The 18,336-nt window shown below is 38.5% G+C and overlaps 1 protein-coding gene across 1 annotated transcript in view; it reads left to right on the top strand.

Annotated features, from left to right (window-relative positions):
• The first annotated feature begins 4,161 nt into the window (after positions 1-4,161).
• CAMKMT (calmodulin-lysine N-methyltransferase) overlaps positions 4,162-18,336 on the top strand; it is a 43,265-nt gene continuing 29,090 nt past the window's right edge. Inside the window, exons 1-4 of the mRNA XM_009864600.1 lie at positions 4,162-4,216; positions 7,170-7,224; positions 8,278-8,341; positions 14,059-14,125. Coding sequence (XP_009862902.1) covers positions 7,201-7,224; positions 8,278-8,341; positions 14,059-14,125 — 155 coding nt within the window. The 5' untranslated portion in view covers positions 4,162-4,216; positions 7,170-7,200. The remainder of the gene's footprint in view (positions 4,217-7,169; positions 7,225-8,277; positions 8,342-14,058; positions 14,126-18,336) is intronic.

Below are 18,336 nucleotides of genomic sequence, written 5' to 3' on the forward strand. Positions count from 1 at the left end.
TAGACTCTTGTTACTGTGGTCAGACTTTATGATTTGGTGATACATGCTATAGAAATGCCTGCATTTTGTAGGCCTCTGCGTATATAGCACTTCTCCATCCATCATCATGCTATTTAGTGATTTTATTATTTAGTGCTTTTCTAGCCCTACTACTGTAGTGTAACTATCATGAAGCTGTCTGGAGGTGGATGTCATTGCTCTTATGGCACATTTGTAGCAAATCTCCTACTCCATCCTAACGGTGAGAGGATACCTGCCAAGAACTGAAATGTGGAGACGTTGCTCTGTGAGCACTGTCTCTCTCCCATGTCTTTAGACATGCCAAATCACAGTCCTTCTTGATGCTTTCCTTTAAATGCCGACCAAACTTAATCAACTTAATGCTTTTATTTGTTTCGGTAGTGATTCCGATGTTTTCTGGCAACTATTCCCTGTTCTCACACTGTAGTTATCAAGGTGATAAAAGAGTTTCAAAACCACCAGTAAATGTCACAAAATACTTATTTTTGCAAAAAGGAGCTCTTGTTTCTCTCTGTTTCCTTGTACAGTGAGACTTTTAGCCCCTCTGTCTAGGACTCGTGGTGTATTTATAGCCTTTTAAATACAAGTACCATTTGGGGAGCCTTTTGATATTCTTTTGGTACATGTGTAAATAATTGACTATTGTGTAAGTACAGAAGCACATGCAAATAGATACTCATCTGATATTATGTATTTATAATCTAATTCACAATACAAAACGAGAATAATTTTATTTTAAATATGAAAGAATTATTTTAAGTGTGTTCACAGGAAACTTAATCTGTTTTCAGGAAATAAAATATGCTTTTCACAACTTAGTGGTGGTTGTTAACTTGCAGGTATTGCTGCATTTATGCGTTACAGCTCCACGTTTTCTAACAGAAGCAGAACTATCTTATACTTGCAACTTCAGAATGTAGGTCATTGTGTTGGTGAATGTAGGTCAGAGTGAAGGGGAAGACAGAATGCAAACTCCTCCACGTGGATCCTTAAGCTTATCCCTGGTTTGAAGGTAAAGAGGCTTATGTACCTGTTCAAGCACGAGAAGCTTTTCCTTTTACTAAAATTAACACAGGTATTCTGTCTCCTTGGGCTTAGCTGGAAGCACTGTGTGCTCCCGCTCTTGAGGCCTGTGTTCGTCAAAGACCTCCTGACTCCTGCCTCTTTAGCCGCCCACCACTTATATCATCGCTGAGGTGATGTTTCCTTCCCCACGGGGGCAGAGAGCGGGGACGAGAGTCGTGTGTCTCCCTGGCATCTGCCTCAAGAAGAGCATTGTCTTGCCAAAGGTGCTTTAGCCTTCTCTCAGCGCCGAGCCATCCGATACACCTGCAAGTTTCAGCCGGTATCGGCATCGTGGTGGTAGCAGGGGAAAGAACAGTGACCCCTCATAAAAAGATTTAGTGTCACCATTCAAAGTGCTCTTTCAATAACAGTCGCAGACAAGTGAGGAACATTTGACTGAGGGTACTGAAAACTCAGATGTTGAAGGATTTCTGTGGTTTTGCTACAACTGGCAGGTATTTTTAAAACACACTCAGGCTAAAAGTTTGCTATAAAAGGGTTTAGGTTTTTTGTGTTTGTGGGTGTGTGGGGTTTTTTTGTAATGTGAGACATAAGCATTATGAGTGTACTAAATTAGCTGTGTCTTCACTAAATAGTAAAAAGCACTTTTATTGCTTGAGTATACATCAGTCACTGCAAATGGAAACATTCTTTATATTATACGCTAAAATATTTAAACAGTTATTATATTTACTGCAAAATCTGTCATTTTAGCATATTTCAGTGCTCAAAAGCATTGAAATGCTCAAAAGGGAGATGGAAAATCCTGTACAATTCTCAGTGTATGTTTCACTGAAGAATGGGTAGTCATGTGTGAATATTTTATTTTAACCCTTAACAAGTCTAAGCAAATCAGCACATTCACAACCATCTGATCAGCCTAAATGGTCATAAGCAGGACAAATACCAATGTTTCAGTGTTTTTGTCACACGTATGAATTGTCACTCTGTTTTTTTCACCTTTAAGATCTTTGTCATACAAAAGTGGCATGCAAAGTTTTGGCCAAATCCTATCTAGGCTTTTGATAGATCTGCCTGGCAGAAAACACATACATAAATTTTCATTAATCATCACTGTAAGTAAAGGTGGTTTGGAATACTTACTAGGTGGAAAGGAAGAATTTTATATTTGATGGTTATGATCAGGCTCTTAAGCGCTTTAGAAGGAAGACAGTTTTTCTCCCAAAATTCTGCTTCTATTAAATATGCTGTGATGCTTTTAAAGTCTCAGGAATCAGTATTCTAAAAAATTATATAAAGGATTCATGTACATAGTAAGCTGCATGGAATTCAGTTTACCTGTCTAGAAATATCTGAAGGATGCTCCCACATGTGTGGATTTAAGTTTACTGAAACCATTGAAGTTGTCTGTAGTTCGTAATATTAAGTTTCCATCATGTTAATTCATAACGCTGTGTGTTGCGAGAGGGGAGACTAACCCTGGATTTTACCTGTGGATAGACATGTAAGCAGATTTCCTCATTGCTGAGCAACAACAGCTGGGAAACCTGTACAACCGTAATTCAGCCGCGTATGCCTTTGGTTTATCCTGCCTTAACTTTGGGCACCTAACTGAGGTGCCTGAGCAGGGGCCCGTTTTCCCCAGGCTCCCTCCAGCAATGGAGGCAGGTGCCTGCAGAAGAGCATGCAAGCCTGGCGCAATCGGTGCTGCCCTCTCCGTGGGCCACAGCACCTTCAGCTGAGGTGGGAAACTGGTCTTGACTGAACAGCGAGTTTCACAAGTTGAGTGCTGTTGAAGGGGTAGATTTGCATGGGTGCCTCCAAGCACTTGCCAAGGTTGATGTCGACTAGCGTGAGTTTTATGATGGAAGCTCATAAAGTCACAAATGATACAGATTAGGTGAAAAGGGCTCTATTGCATTGTCTATTCGCATATGACTGTATAGCACCCTTCTAGTACCTGCAGGAGGCCTACAAGAAGGCTGGGGAGGGGCTTTTTACAAGGGCCTGTAGTGACAGGATGAGGGGTTATGGGTGGAAGCTGGCAGAGCGTAAATTTAGACTAGATAAAAGGAAGAAGTTCTTTACCCTGAGGGTGGCAAGGCACTGGAACTGGTTGCCCAGGGAAGCTGTGGATGCTCCATCCCTGGAAGTGTTCAAGGCCAGGTTAGATGGAGCCTTGAGTAACCTGATCCAGTGGAAGATGTACCTTCCAAGGCAGGGGGATTGGAACTAGATGATTTTTGAAGTCTCTTCCAACCCAAATCATTCTATGCCTATGAGAACTGGAGAGCCTCCAGTGAAAATGACAGAGACAAGTACAAAACAAGAGGGAGAAGATGTTTCTTTATACAGTAAAAACAGTGGTGCTTCCTGCCTCGGTATCTTGCAGCTATGGAAAGTTTACCACAGACCATAGAAGATCTAGAAAAATCCTTTGGTGACTATTAAACAGAATTTACCACTTGTGTCTCCTCCTCAAAAACTACTTGAGCCACAACTAGGAATCCTGCTGTGTTAATGCTTCAGTCCCGTATTTCTCATTAGCGTGTGTTGCTGGGCAGTGTCTCTTACAGTCAGACTGAGGCCTAACAAAATCTAAGATAAAAAGAGCTAAATAAAAACAAGCTGGGAAGAAATTAAATGACTCTTAAAAACAGCTGTGTAGAAAGGAGGGAGCTCCTGCTCTCTGTTAGAAGCAGACTACAAGGCATGGTGGGCCTCACCTGTGGCCTGGTACAAACTGATAATATCCATGTGAATGCCCAAATGCCAGAAGTTTCATAGAATTAGGTTGGATATAACTTTTTAATTCTTGACAATTGTACCCGTATGCATAGATATACGTGTATGTTTATGTGTGTACATGTATCTATAAACTAAATTTCTCATTATTAGTTGGGGGTGCAAGCTATTAAATATTCAGTTCCAATGCTTAAGTAAGAAGTCTTCGGTTAAAAATCTCTTTTTTTTCTTTATTCCATGGTGTTATGGCAAATTTAGAGAATTAAACAGTTGGTAGAGGTCTGCAAATGGTAATATGTACTCAAATATTATTTTAGACAAAAAAAAATCTCTTCTAAGAAGGCAAATATCTTTGTTTTATAGGTGTCTGGCCATCTGAAGAAGTGCTAGCTTACTACTGCCTAAAGCACAATGAAATATTCAGGTACAGACTTAAACATAAAAAGATATTTTCCAATCTGTTTTATTGTATCTGCATGGTAAAGATTGCTATGATTTAAGTCTTCAGATTAAATTTAAAATGTTCAAGGTGAAAGCATGTTGCTCTTAACAAAGAGTTCTGAGCTGCCTTTGGGTACTAATATTGCACAGCAAGCTTTCTGCTATATGTCAAAGACTTTTGATTTCCACTCAAGGCGTTTTATTTCACTTTGATTTTTGGGAAACAAAAGTGAAGCTCCAATCGATCAGTACTGATTGTGAAGGTCAGGAAAAATAAAAGACATTCTTTAAACTAACATCTGTTGCAAAAGCAAGCAAAATATTTCCTCATAAATAATATAATAATCACTGCATGTAGCAATGGAGGAATTTGCACCTGTATTTAAGTATTGTGAAACAATTTGGAGACATTCTGCTTTTTGTTTTTCTGTTTTCACATTTTCTAAACTTGCAGAAGACAGTTACCAAGGCTGCAATAGGAACACTTAAAAATAAAACCCGTCCTGCATCCTCTCTCTTTCCCCTTGAGCATACAGAGCTTTGCACTTGAAGTTTCATTGTCCAGAGGATGAACAGGGTGCAAGAAAAGCCATTACAGCAATGCATTTGGAAGCATAAATTGTGTTAAGAGTGAGGGTTGAAAGCTAGTACCAAGTGACCCACCTTGGAGTGTACAAAATTCCTCAGTCTGAATACGCAAGTGTTGGTAAAATAGGGAACACCAAGCTGGAAGTCTCTGCCCCTTGCACCAAAGCAGAAGGCGTGTCAGCTGTGAGCTGGTTCCTATCGGAAACCAAAGACCTGGCACCAAAGCCTGCCGTGGTTCGTAAGCCTCGTTTGGCCTCTGTCAGCCAACTGAGCGAAGCCCACCCTGTCAGAGGAGGCAGCTAACACCGAATCTAGGAGCTGCTGTTCCTTCCTCCCAGTTTAGCTGTGACTTTGGCTGCTGTGGTGCCGTCCCTGTAGCACATTGCTGCCCAGCCCCTTGCTGTGGCTCCTGCACTCCACTCATCCTCAGAGGATCCTCTCTAAAAGAGGATTTTCCTAGCTTGAGTGTTCCAGCCTTGGTACTCCAAGCCAGTGATTAGTCAAACTGCCGTGGAGGAACTGGGCAGTTTCACATCCTGATTTCTCAGGTTTATGCCCTCTCGACAGGACACTCTGAGTAGAGTTTCTTATTTTAATTCTCAGTGATAAATGTCATTAAATGCCACCTAAAAGATGGATTCGGCTTTTAAAATTTGCTAATAAGGGAACTTTGCGCTGAATTAAATTATTTATATGCGTAAGTACGTATGTGTATATGTGTGTATGTATATGCTGGTATACTATGCACATGTATTGTGGTTCAAAATGCACTAAAACTCCTACACTAGATACTTTCTATGTTTATTTCAGTAAGTATGACTCTTATAAAGGATTCAGTGCCTTGTGAGTCTTACATATATAACCATATGCATATACTTTTTATATGTATGACGTATATGGTTTAGAAAAATAAAAACTTCTCTGAGGAAAAACCTATAATCACTCTATTTAAACCACAAACTGCAAATTTCCCAGATCTGTTTTACATTCTTACTGGTTTTATGGACAGCTTGTTCCTCTGAACTATGTCCGTCTTTTGTCTCATTTCCATTAAGTAGGACAACTAGACTTCTTTTCAAATAAAATTTGTGGAGTCTAAGAAAAATAAATCTGTCCCATCCAGACAACGAGCAATAGTGGGCAGTCGTGAAGCCTAAGTCCTCTGGCCTCAGCAAACAAAATATCAGCGTTTGTGTGCTGATACTGATATGGCATCCTAGATAGTCTTCCTAAATATCAGTGTCAAACGAGTAGGGAGGAAATACTTTCACACAACAATAGATTTTTGGACTTTGGTATTTTAGGGGAGAAGAAAAGGTGCACCTAAAAAAAGAGAAAAAGTTCTGTTTAGCTGAAATTGCACTTTCTGTCCATCAAAAATATCTCCATGGGAACGTTTTCTGCCGACTGTAGCAGTTGCCGCAGATTTAGCTATAAAGCAGCATGTTCCTAAACTGAGACTCTGCCTTGCCCTAGACGCTGCTTCACGCAGTTTCGGCGCCGGGGTCAGCATCCCTCCCTCCTCCCCTCCTGGGGCAGGCCGTGGCTCTGGAGGACATTCTTTACTGCTCCCCCTGCCAGCTCCCATCCGGCACGCTCTCTGCGCCAAATTATATTTCACACACGGGTCTTAATAGCGGCACGGTATGGTCTAAGTTAAAAGCAGCAAAAAGACCACGTATTCAACCCTCTGCTCAGGCTCAGTTTAGGGTCTTGACGCTAACTTCGCTTGGTTCTCTGTGGCTTAACTGTTTGCTGTTCCCATCGTTGTTCGTAACAGCATTGTTTGTAGGTCACTTGCAGTTTTAAATGCTAATTGAAGGATCGGATTTCTTCACGTGTAATTGTTTTGTGATATACGGCATGTTTTAAAACTTCCCTCTTTTTAATATAAAAAGGCTTTTAGGCATAACTATATGGAGAGATATATAAATAATATTAATTTCCCCGTTTACTTCCCTAACTGTTTTTGCAAGAATGAATGTGGATTAACATTGTTATCCTTTCCTAACAATTATCTTTCGCTACTCTAGCTAGTTTAGTTCTAAAAGACAGAGCCATTGACAAGGGAAAAAAGGGAACCTTCTCAGATTTTTCAGCTCAGCGGTGGTAATGTTGCACTGAACACTAATGAGGGAACCCCCACTGATTTGCCTGCTTTGTGACTTTTCTATTTCATAATTATTTTTAAAACGCAAAACGACATGAGGTAGCCTAGTCATGTCTCTACAACTTCCTGGTAGCTCAGTTCATACTGCAGATGGCAATTTGTTCTTGTAACATATATGTCTCTCTGACCATTTTCATCTAATTTGTATGGGTTCTACCATTTCCTTTCTCTCTTTCAGGGACCTTGCTGTGTGTGAGCTAGGGGGTGGCATGACATGCTTGGCTGGGCTCATGGTAGGTCTTTTCTCAATTCCAATCCCATTCAGAGGAAGAAACAAAAGGAAAAATGTTCCAGTGCCTCCAACTGCTGGGTCAGAGAACTGTCAACAGCCTCAGCTGCGGTCAAGCTGCAGAGTCTTGAGAGACCTTCTAGATTGACTTGCTTTCGTATCATATTGATTTTATGGTTGCCTCGATGAGCAGAAACATTTTACCTCCGCGTAGTCAATATCTCTTGTTGTGACATTCCAGGCCACGTACGGTCTGTCTTTCATTGCCATAGCCGAAGCTTTTTTTTTTTTTTCAGATTATAGTCCCATTTGCTAAGATACAGGAATAGCCTGGCGAATCACAGTTGGAGCACCATGATATAGCTGCTAATGTTTTGCCTGCATTATTACACCAACAAACATGATCCAGAGCTCTCGGTAATTAGATTCTTTTGAATTAGATTGGCCATTCAGGAGAGTCGTTCACCATTCTCTGGGTTCTGAGTCATGTATTCAGGAGATATTATGTAGCAGTGCAGTGCATTAGACAAGTTTTTATGTCTCTACAAATAAAAGCATATTGTTACACTGATTGGCATTTGACAAACCTGTCGCTCTTATACAATGTGTCGAGGTTACAGCCCAATGTGCGAGCATGTCAAAGCTCACAAAAAAATTACCCTTACAAAGCCATCTGCCTGCAATGCAAAGTTATATGAAGGGCATCAGGCAGTCAGACAGAAGCAAGCTGAAAGGCAGAGTGACAGCCTTGTATGATGGCTCTACTAGATAAACAGAAGCCCGCAAATGAAAGCCTCTCAGAATACCATCATCCGCTGTCACAATGCAATTACGGAACAGAATGATAGCAAGATAGAGGCTCCCGCAAATGGAATGATAAAAGTATTGACTGATTTGATTGAATGATTAAAATAATGCAGACATAAAATGAAAAAAGATTGAAGATTGTTACAGAGAAATAGGTGAGGAAGCATGATACTGAAGGCTTGTCACTCCTGTCTTCACTTCCACACAGACAAGCATATTTGCTCATTGTTTGCTGTGCTCTTTTTTTCAGGTTGCTATTTCTGCAGATGTCAAAGAAGTTCTGTTAACTGATGGAAATGAAAAGGCCATCAAAAGTATCCTTATTCAGATAGAAAACTGGTTTGTTGTGCTCGTTCCTTTTTACTGGCTGAGTAACAATCGATATAAAGACAGACAGCATGGGGTATATTAAGAAAAAGTCCCCACATAAGTAATTAAAAAATAGATGCAGAATATCTTGAACAGAGCTACAGCCTCCCACACAATAAATGCTACATTTTCTTCTCTAATTAAAAATGTACGTGTTGGTATAGAGCAAGTACAGTAGTAAATATTTGTCTTATGGTTGAGTGCTGAAAGATGCCTGAGCGTATGCTGCACGTTGCAGGAGGTGTAGCCGTGAATCAAATCATTAGCTCCCCTTCACATATTCATTTTGCAGGAGAACTAGATTTTATTTTTTTTACTTTCAGATAGTGGCCTCTTAAAGCATACTCTGTATTTGTATGTTGTCACAGGTTTTCCAGTGTATATTGAAATGCATGGTTTCATTGTTGCTGCTAAGTTTTATAACTGCCTAGAAATTACCCATATAGTGTGCTTAATCAGTTATCAATTTATCATAATTTCTCTTGATGTAAGATTGCGAAGCTTCTCTGTCCCTTGTAGAAAGTATTTTATTATATTTCTTATAATAGATTAAATTGCTATTATTCCCTTCTAATATGAACACATAGTTCAGAAAATTGAACTGGACTTTGGCTACCCGAGAGAATGAGTGAGCATAATTTGTGGCCACGTTAAATATCAGCACAGAACAAGAACAGATATATACAGTGAATACTAATAGCCCTTAGAAATTGAGAGGAAAAAAAGGAAGATATCTGTTTGCTTTTGTTCCTTGGTAATCTTTCCGTTTGCATTTTAAGGCAGACTAGTTTTTCAGGTTTTGGCCACTGCATCATCATCGTCAGAATTATTAGGATTTCAGGCTTGTATGCATTTGAGAACTAACTAATGAGTACTTAGTGGAAAAAAAAAAAGTTAAACTAATTCCTGGTTTTAAAAAATTGCTGTTTCTTATGGCCATTAAAACAGGAGGCATTGCAGGGCAGTAATATTAGCTACTACCTTTAAAATGACTCTCTCAGACCTAACTGAGGTAACTGTAATTGTTTACAGCACTTTTAACAATTTCATGGAAAAGCAGCTGACCCTATATCATCTCTTTTAAAATCTGAAGGAAGCCTTATAAGTCTCCTTTTTTTTGAAAAATACAAGTTCTCAGTCATGTTTCAGGGATTCTTATTTTGTTAAATTCTGATTTGTTGTACTCATGTCTTGAGGAGGAGGTAGTCATTATTCTGTGTATTTTAATCAGCATCACCCCTTCCGATCCTTCTTCTATGTCATTACAAAGATAAAAAATGGGGGAGAAAAAAAGTGTTTCAAAACTAGCCCAACAAAACAAACTGGCATTTTACAGAACCATAAGTATTTAACAAAAGGTCATTTAACTCACAGAGAGCTTCAGGTAAGCTCAGTAATCATCAAGTCAGCAAATATCTTGCTTAGCAGATTCCATAAACGTACCTGAACTTTCTTGAAATTCAGAAGTCTTCTATAGCAAGAAAAATGGATGAGTGCTAAAAGTATTCACTCGGTCTTTGGCATTAAACAAATCAAAAGTGTTTGTATTCCTGAAAAAGAAACCGTTAATGTCATCTAATTAGCACACCTTAGTTTTTCACAATATGTTTTAGAAATATCTTTTCTTTCCGAAAGTCTTGCAAGAAGTCTTCATCTGTATTCACTCAGTGAATCCCTTTCAGAGAAGTGATTGGTGGAAGGCTCTAACAGGAATTTATTTTTCTTTTTTAACATTTGGTGCTCTGAAGGCTCAGCATTCAAAGTGCTTTTATTGTGTTGGATTTTACAATGGGCTTAATATTAGCAGGGTGCCAAAGTGCAGCAGACTAAGAACTTTACAGTGTAGGTGGAATGTATTCTTAAAAGTGCACATAATGAAATTTATGTTGCATTTTATGTGTTTTATGGACTTCAGTAGTAATTTTATGATCTGTCTTATGGTAATTTTCTTTTGCATTCTTTTCTATAGTGACTAGCTGTGACAGAAGTTTAGGCTAAATTTAGATCTGTTTCAGCCACACTAGATTCACAGAAATCAGTATGAATTTTTAGTGTAATTGGAAATAGTGTTTAGCCCCCAGTGCTACAAATGATGTGTTTCTGCTTATTTTTATTATTGTGGATGATATTTTATAATTGTTTAGCATACCAACTTAAATCAATGTGGGATAAAATACTGTTTTCTTTATTAGATTCTGCTCTTCAGCAATAGTTAATGCCTAGTATTATGCTTTTCCTGTAGATATTGTAGTTTTAAATAATCTTGTTTTAAAATTACTGTTTACATCTTTCCTTTAAATTTCTTAGGAAGCTTAAATTACATGCCAGTCATACTATAATATCCAAAAATGACTTTCCAAAAAGTAAAAGTGGTTGTCAACAAAAAAGGAAAAAAAAACACTGTCAGAAGCCAGGAAATCACCAAGCAAGCCTGCTAATTATTCTTAATGGGCAAGATGAGCACATTAAGAAACAAATGAATACATCAGTGAAATGTAATTGAAAATCGACCTGGCAATAGTGCATTGCATCTGAGAATCTGCCGTTGTATTATCATCATCATCATAATTATTGTTGGTTTTGTTGTTGTTACCGCTATTCAGTGAGCATAACTAACAGCTTTGCTTTGTGAAGTCTCAGGCTTTTGAGGATTTGATTTTTCTTTTAATTTTTGACATTCTTCATTTTATTCTCCCTTTCCTACTGCCACATGAAGTATTCACTATGTATGTTTTCAATATTTATATTAGGATATGTTGTTGAAAAGCTGCAAGTTAAAACAGTTTACCAATATGTTTATATCAAATCATTGTTCTCATTTTAACCGTTTCACTGTAAAATATATAGTCATATTTGATATCAAATTGGTCATCTTATGCATGAGATTTATGGAGATTTTTAAAAGGATATTATGATTTGAATTACTAGTCCATTGATTTTAATCTATTAACAGATCATTTATTGCAAAATCAATAAAATAAAGACAGACGTTATTGCTTATGCAGCTTCGTTGAAAACTTTATTTTTGGTTTAGTGTGTTTTATCTAGGTTCTTTCAGGATCATTTAAATAAAGAAAGTATTAAAAAGAAAAATACAGGTAGTTCAAGTGAACAATAAGACTTACACAGGCAAAGTTATCAGGTTCATCACCCTTTGTAATTTTCGGTGATAGGCATTCAAATACAAATTTTCCAACTTAGGTAATATCTATGACATAGTCAGTCATGAACATCAAATTCAGTTTCCCCAGAACACCAGCAGCATCTGTGCTCAGCTGGACGTGTCCAAATGCAAGGATGAGGTTCATTTTTAGTGAAATTGCCTCCTGTTTCAAAGAGGCTGTGGACCTTGTGCCTAGTGACTTGAACTACTGTCTGAAAGCATCAATAATACAAACCATTGTTGCAGTGCACTATGATGGCCATTAAAATATAGTGTATGGATCTTTCAACAGTCCTGGTAAATTTAGGTTAGAAAGGTCATGTTCAGCCTGAATGCCTGAAGACATGGGCTCATAAATTATTTTAATAAAGCTACTTGTTAACATGTTTACACCAATTATTTATAGTTTTGCTCAGTTATAATTTAAGTGCACTGTAGCTAATTTATCAACAATGCTGCTTCTTCCTCTACTTAAAAATAACATGCTTTCCTCATGGTATTCTTTATGCCTTCCTTTTGCTTCACTTGTATAGATGGTTCATTACTACTTCTCATTGCATATTGTGGAGAAGATTTAAAAGGCATGTCCAAACTACAGAGATTTGTTTAAACCAGTTTTCCATCATTCCGTTTTTAGTTTTTGACTTCACGAAACATCACTTGTCTTTTCTTTTGCATTGTTTGGGTAGAGGCTTTCCTAAAATAACTTTTCCTAAGTAGCCAACTGTGTTAGGAATGCCAATTATGTGATTTCAACAAAGCAAATAAAAAGGTAGATCAGTGATATTTTAAATTGGCCTGGCATTAGCGTTCAATTCTCTTTAAAGAGCACTCACGAAGACTTTAACATATTTTGTGCACCAATAAGCATCTCCGTAATCAGCATCAGATTTCCTGTGCCTTAAATAAGAAAGTGGGATCATTGACGTTTTTACCAAAAATGCCCATTTATGATAGTTTTTTGTATCTGACAGTGAATTGTTCAAGTACGTATGGATTCACAGTGGGTGATGTTTAGTGTTCTCATAATTTTTGGTTACTTGCTAGACTTGTTTCTTCCAATGACTTATCACTAACCACAGATGATTGATTATGAGGGTTATATTTCTAGGCATAGATGACTGGGCACAGCTTCCTTTGAAACTTTTCATTGACAGCCCTTGCTTTGCCCGAATGGCTGCCCAAGTCTGTGACCTGATCTTCCGAACTGAAGGCTTGAGACACGAGGCTGAGGCACTGTCACAGTCCTTGTGGGAAAGAAAAGGCAGTTATTGCTTTGTACTGTCTTTTATAGAGATGGACTAGAAACTACCTTGCCTATAGGTAAAGGTGCTCCCATTGTGTGTTGGATTTCACCCAGCCAGTGCCAAGAACAAAAGTACATGTCTTGTGGCAGGGCAGGTACTCAAAACCCATAAGCCTCCAAAATCTCAGCCCTATAATCTAAATCAGCCCTATAATCTGAAAGCAGCACAAACTAAACTGGACAGCTGGCTGAACGTGAGCCAGCAATGTGCTCAGGTGGCCAAGAAGGCCAATGGCATCCTGGGATGGATCAGGAATGGTGTTGCCAGCAGGAGCAGGGAGGTGATCATGCCCCTGTACTTGGCTTTGGTGAGGCTGCACCTTGAGTACTGTGTCCATTTTTGGGCCCCTCACTACACGAGGGACATTGAGGTGCTGGAGAGGGTACAGAGGCGAGCTACCAAGCTGGTAAAGGATTTGGAACATATGTCCTATGAGGAACAGCTGAGGGATCTGGGGCCGTTTAGCCTAGAGGAGATTGAGGGAAGACCTCATCGCTCTCTACAGCTACCTGAAAGGAGGTTGTAGCAAGGCGGGAATTGGTCCGTTCTCCCTCGTGGCAAGTGATAGGATGAGGGGAAATGGCCTTAAATTGTGCCAGGGGAAGTTCAGGTTGGATATTGGGAAGAATTTCTTTACTGGGAGGGTTGTCAGCCATTGGAACTGGCTGCCCAGAGAAGTGGTTGAGTCACCATCTCTGAGGTGTTTAAGAGACGGGTGGATGTTGTGCTGAGGAATGTGGTTTAATGGTGTTGATAGGGCTAGGACAAACGTTGGACTTGATGATCTTGAAGGTCTCTTCCAGCCAAAACTGTTCTATGATTCTATGGACGTTAAGTGACCATGCCAAAAAATTTCTGTTCACCACAGTTGTAGTTCTTATGTTCGTAAATAATAGTTGCCTTTAAATGTATATAAGGTATGAGAAGTCTTTTTCAGTTCTTCTATAGCTGCAGGGCTAGCAATTCCTCAGATCTAAGTCATAAATAGAGGCAGACATAGATGTATATGGCCGATGTGCTGGAGTAGCAATGTAAAATTTGTACTTCTGAAAAAAGACCAGCTCCTAGCACAGATTAAAGAAAACCAGAGAGATAAAAGACATTATTAAGGTACTAACGATAGGGAAAAAAGGTTTTGTTATTTTTATTACTGCTCTAATTTTGTTGATCGTTCTTAACAAATGTGCTACAGATGTAAGTGAGATCATCACAAGAAACCAAAATGCCGGAGTATTTAAGGCGCAGAAGGTGTCAAGCTGGTAAGATTCTACTAAACTGCTTTACTGTTTCTTGCATGTAGTTGTGTATTTATTATAAATGTGAAATATATGTGGAAGTATGAAACTGTGACCTATACTACTGATGCTGACACAGATATATATACAATATAAGTAGATAGGTGATGTAAGAGAAATTTAGAAGTATTAAAAAAAAATAATTGCTTTTAACAAGCAAGTACAGTAGGATTGATCCTGGTGCCGTAACCTCCCTTTTTTTTTTTTTTTAACGTACACTATGTCACTTCAAGCTGTGATTTAGTGCATGGTTGAAATTTGGCTGCTTTAGAGACAACATTACCGGTGGTACTGAATATGAGACTTGGAGTGAATGTACCTAAATCACTGGCAGGCTTCATTTGTAAATAGCTCTGAGAATTCAGGGTGGCACCAAATCCGATTTTTCCCTGAGGCAAGTGTTGTCAGATCCAGGAGGGGTTTTGGTCATCCTGTCTGTGCGAAGAGTATCTTCTTGTCACCGCAGGGATGGATGGGCAGCATGGGAGCCAGGCACAGCATGCTGGGGTCCTTCTCTCATCAACCACGTCTTAAGGCGCAGGGTGTACCCAGCATTTTCACTGCATCAGCTCTGTTGTCTTTGAGTTACCTGCTAAGGATGTTCTCTGGAGGGTGAATGTCATAGAGGTTCAGAGAATTTGGTTTCAGATCATCTCCAGAGCCCTTCCTGACCCACTGTGTTATAGATGGTGCCATTGAGGTTAGCTGTTTAACTATTTCATTGAGGCACCTCCAGGTACAACAGTGACTAGAAGCAGTTGAAAATTTGAAGTGCGTTCATATCTTGTAGTATTTTAAAAGTAAATTGTAAAATACTTCATGTTTGTGGTACAGGGTTGAGAAATAGAATGTGCTTAGAGATGACTAAGAGCAAATAATGGCGTCCTATTTGTGTAGCTAAATCTTTTTTTTTTTATGATGATTCTCATTCCAGAAGGGCTCTCAGTCCTCCTCAGAGTGACAAAAGTAAAGCTGAAAAAGGGCTGAGAAAGGCAAGCTGTTACAGCAGAATAAGCTTATTAACATAGAGGGTTAAACCCATACAATTTTAATGGCTATCATTCACATCATTTATCCCTATGCTTATGTAGCCATTCTGTGTAGAGAAGTTCTTTTAAGTGAGCACTTAGGGTTAGAAAAATTCTGCCTTCATTAGGGTGTACATGCATATAACTTAGAGATAAATCTCTGCATCCTAATAAGTGCCTGCCAAGAAGACAAAGGCCACAGCGAGCCCCAGGAATGGTCTTTCAGGTTCCATGTGCTGAACGCTTCTCGTGAGCAGCCTCAGACACTCATCCCTGCTGAGGAAAGGCTGTGTGGTACCTCCATCCAGGAGCTTAGATTTTGTAGGTTTCCAATTGCCGTCCACTGTGTATGAGATTTCAGATTTCATCCCTTGTCAAGACTTCAAACCTGGTCTTTTAGATATCAATCAAAAGCACATTTTCTACCCTGTCCTCATTTACATTTATCTAATGCTTAAGGTCATTTGTGATCATTTGAGTGTATTTCAGCATATGGAATCAGTGAATAATAGATTTCAGCATCACGCTGTGAAGAAAGATTGTGTTTTTACAAGACATGATGTTGTTTACTGGGTGTTAATAATCACTAATTAATAAACATATCTAGACATCATAAAATGTTGCCTTTTAAGGAGTAAAAATGTCAAGTGTTTAACTTCTTGAGTGCAACAGCATTTGGGGCCTTATTTGCATAAATGAAATAATCAAGTTACAAAATAAAGTGAAGGATTATGTCAAAACATAAGGCTCATTATGATAAACTCGTATTTGATTTTTAGTTCTGCATTCCTAGGGCTTTTGCAGATTGTTGTAACAGTGTAAAGTTTTAGAAAATAAGTGTTCAAATGACTCTCTAATACCAAAAATAATTATCATCATGCAATTTTCTGTCTTATACACATTAATAGTTGATTTCTCCTGTCAAAACTAAGATTATGCTTTGGTTAGTTGAGAAGTGCTAATAGTTGCATTAGTCCGTCAGATTCAGTAATGATGTATGATGAAGGCAGTTGCTTGATCAATGTTCAAGGCCGTGAAGATACTAAAAGGCTGATGTAAAATCTGAAATATTACCATAACCCTGATTCACTTTTCCTGTGACTGAAAATCTTAGTTATCATAATGATAACGGGAGGGAAGATAAGAAAAATGTAGTGTTTCATGCGGACGAATGCAACCCTGGTATGCAAAGTTTTAGGTGACGTCTACATTGATCAGAGCTTGCAGGCAAGTGAATATAGTGATGTATTTAAGTTACTTACTATAACATTAGTTTAATCCAGAGAATGCATAGTCCTTACTTTTTAACATATCCTTTAAACAGTGTCCAATATTGCAACTTTGCATATTGTTCATTGCAAAGTTACAAGATTCTTTCCATGTAAAAGCTAATTCAGAGTAGACCCTTCTCGCTACGCCTTCATCTTGCATCAGGATCTTGTACTCTTCCTTGCATATGGAGCAGAAATTATTAATTTGAGAGTCAGTTTGTTACTGTTCCAGACATTTAGGTCTAGTCTTGGAAAATATGCCAAAATATGTATGGCGCAAAAACGAACAATCCAGTATCAGCCAAGAGAAGTTAGATGAGAACAACCTGCCATACATTTATTTATTTAGATTTATATAAAATGCAGTAAATGAGCACTTACCTAGCTCTCTGCCAACTCTTGATTATTGTTTAAAAGTACAGTAATGTAAGCCAAACTGGCAGTTTGTCATATTATGTACTATAATGTAATAATAGATATTTAGTAAACAGTTTACTTCAGCAGTGGATAATCAATTCTGGTTTATTTTTAGCTTCCATGACTATGTTCAGAATTTCTTGCTTACACTTATAGGAAATAGGTACAGTAATGCCACCAAGTTGCTAATAATGACTGGCCATAGGAAGGTGAATTATTAATACCATGTATGGATTTATTTTCTTCACAGTTCAGTAATTATCCATGAATCACATCATGTACCCTATAACTTAGCATATGCATTTTCCTTATAGCAGTCTTGGGATTGTCAAGTGTTGTTTGACATGCATTGTATTATTGTTTTGAACATGTCCAGCAGTTATCAAATTAGCAATAACAAAGTCAAGGAATCTCTACTCCTTTTGTCCTCTTTACTTTAATGTGGAAATCTTCCTGAAGGAAGGGTTTAAGTAGTAGAATTTTGATAATCTGTTGTTGTTACAAGTGTCGTAATGGAAAAACTTTATCAGAGGGAGGGCTTGCAGTATATTCTAACGGTTAGCAGACTCTCTCTATTTTACCTACCAGGGATGCACCCTCTGATTTGATTAGTAATAATGTATCATATATTCTTTGTTCCTTTTGTAGTCAACCTAAAACCTAAAAAGGAAAAAAAGTGTTTCTAAAATGGCAACCAGTATAGTAGTGCATGAGGTCTCAGTGACAGAGCACTGAACTATATCATCCTGATTCCATTCTTTTATTAATTACCTCTTTCTCTGTAACTGCCAATGTGAATATTTTGCCTCACTGCCATGTTCTTCAGATATACCAACTTCCTAATCTTCCTGATTCCAACTGGTCATGTAACACTTCCAGCAATATAGGACAGCCTTAATAAAAACTCTGAGTTTTCATTCATCAGACTGACTTGATTGTTGCTAAATTCAAACGTTTTGAAAACATGTTTATTGAACTTGTTCTTGGCAGTTTAGCAGCCCTAAAGGAATCCCTTTCTTCAACTGCTTTTCCAGTCCTCCTCACGTAATGACAACATCTACTGGCAAGGAGGAAGCTGCCAAAAGGAACATTTCCTGATCTTTGGTTAGGAAGAAAAAGCTCCTGGTTCTTCATCTCTTAATCTGATTGCTTTATGTGTGGGAAGAAGCAACAAATGGTCTATCTCTTCATGCCCATTGTGAATTTGTAGCTCTCTGTCACCAAAAACTCAACTAAGGTGGAAATCATTCCATACCTCTGATCATACTGCCCTGGTCTACATCTTTTCCCATTTCAATGCATTCATTTTCAGATGAGGGCGATCAGTACTGCATTCGAAGTGTGCAGCCTTAGCAAGGTTGCTCTCAACACCAAGCTGAGTGCCGCAGTCAGCAAGAGAAGGGATGCCATCCAGAGGGACGTGGACAGACTTGAGAGGCGGGCCCGTGTTTTGAGCGTC

This window comes from Apaloderma vittatum, unplaced genomic scaffold (assembly GCF_000703405.1).
Source record: "Apaloderma vittatum isolate BGI_N311 unplaced genomic scaffold, ASM70340v1 scaffold18012, whole genome shotgun sequence".
NCBI lineage: Eukaryota > Metazoa > Chordata > Aves > Trogoniformes > Trogonidae > Apaloderma > Apaloderma vittatum.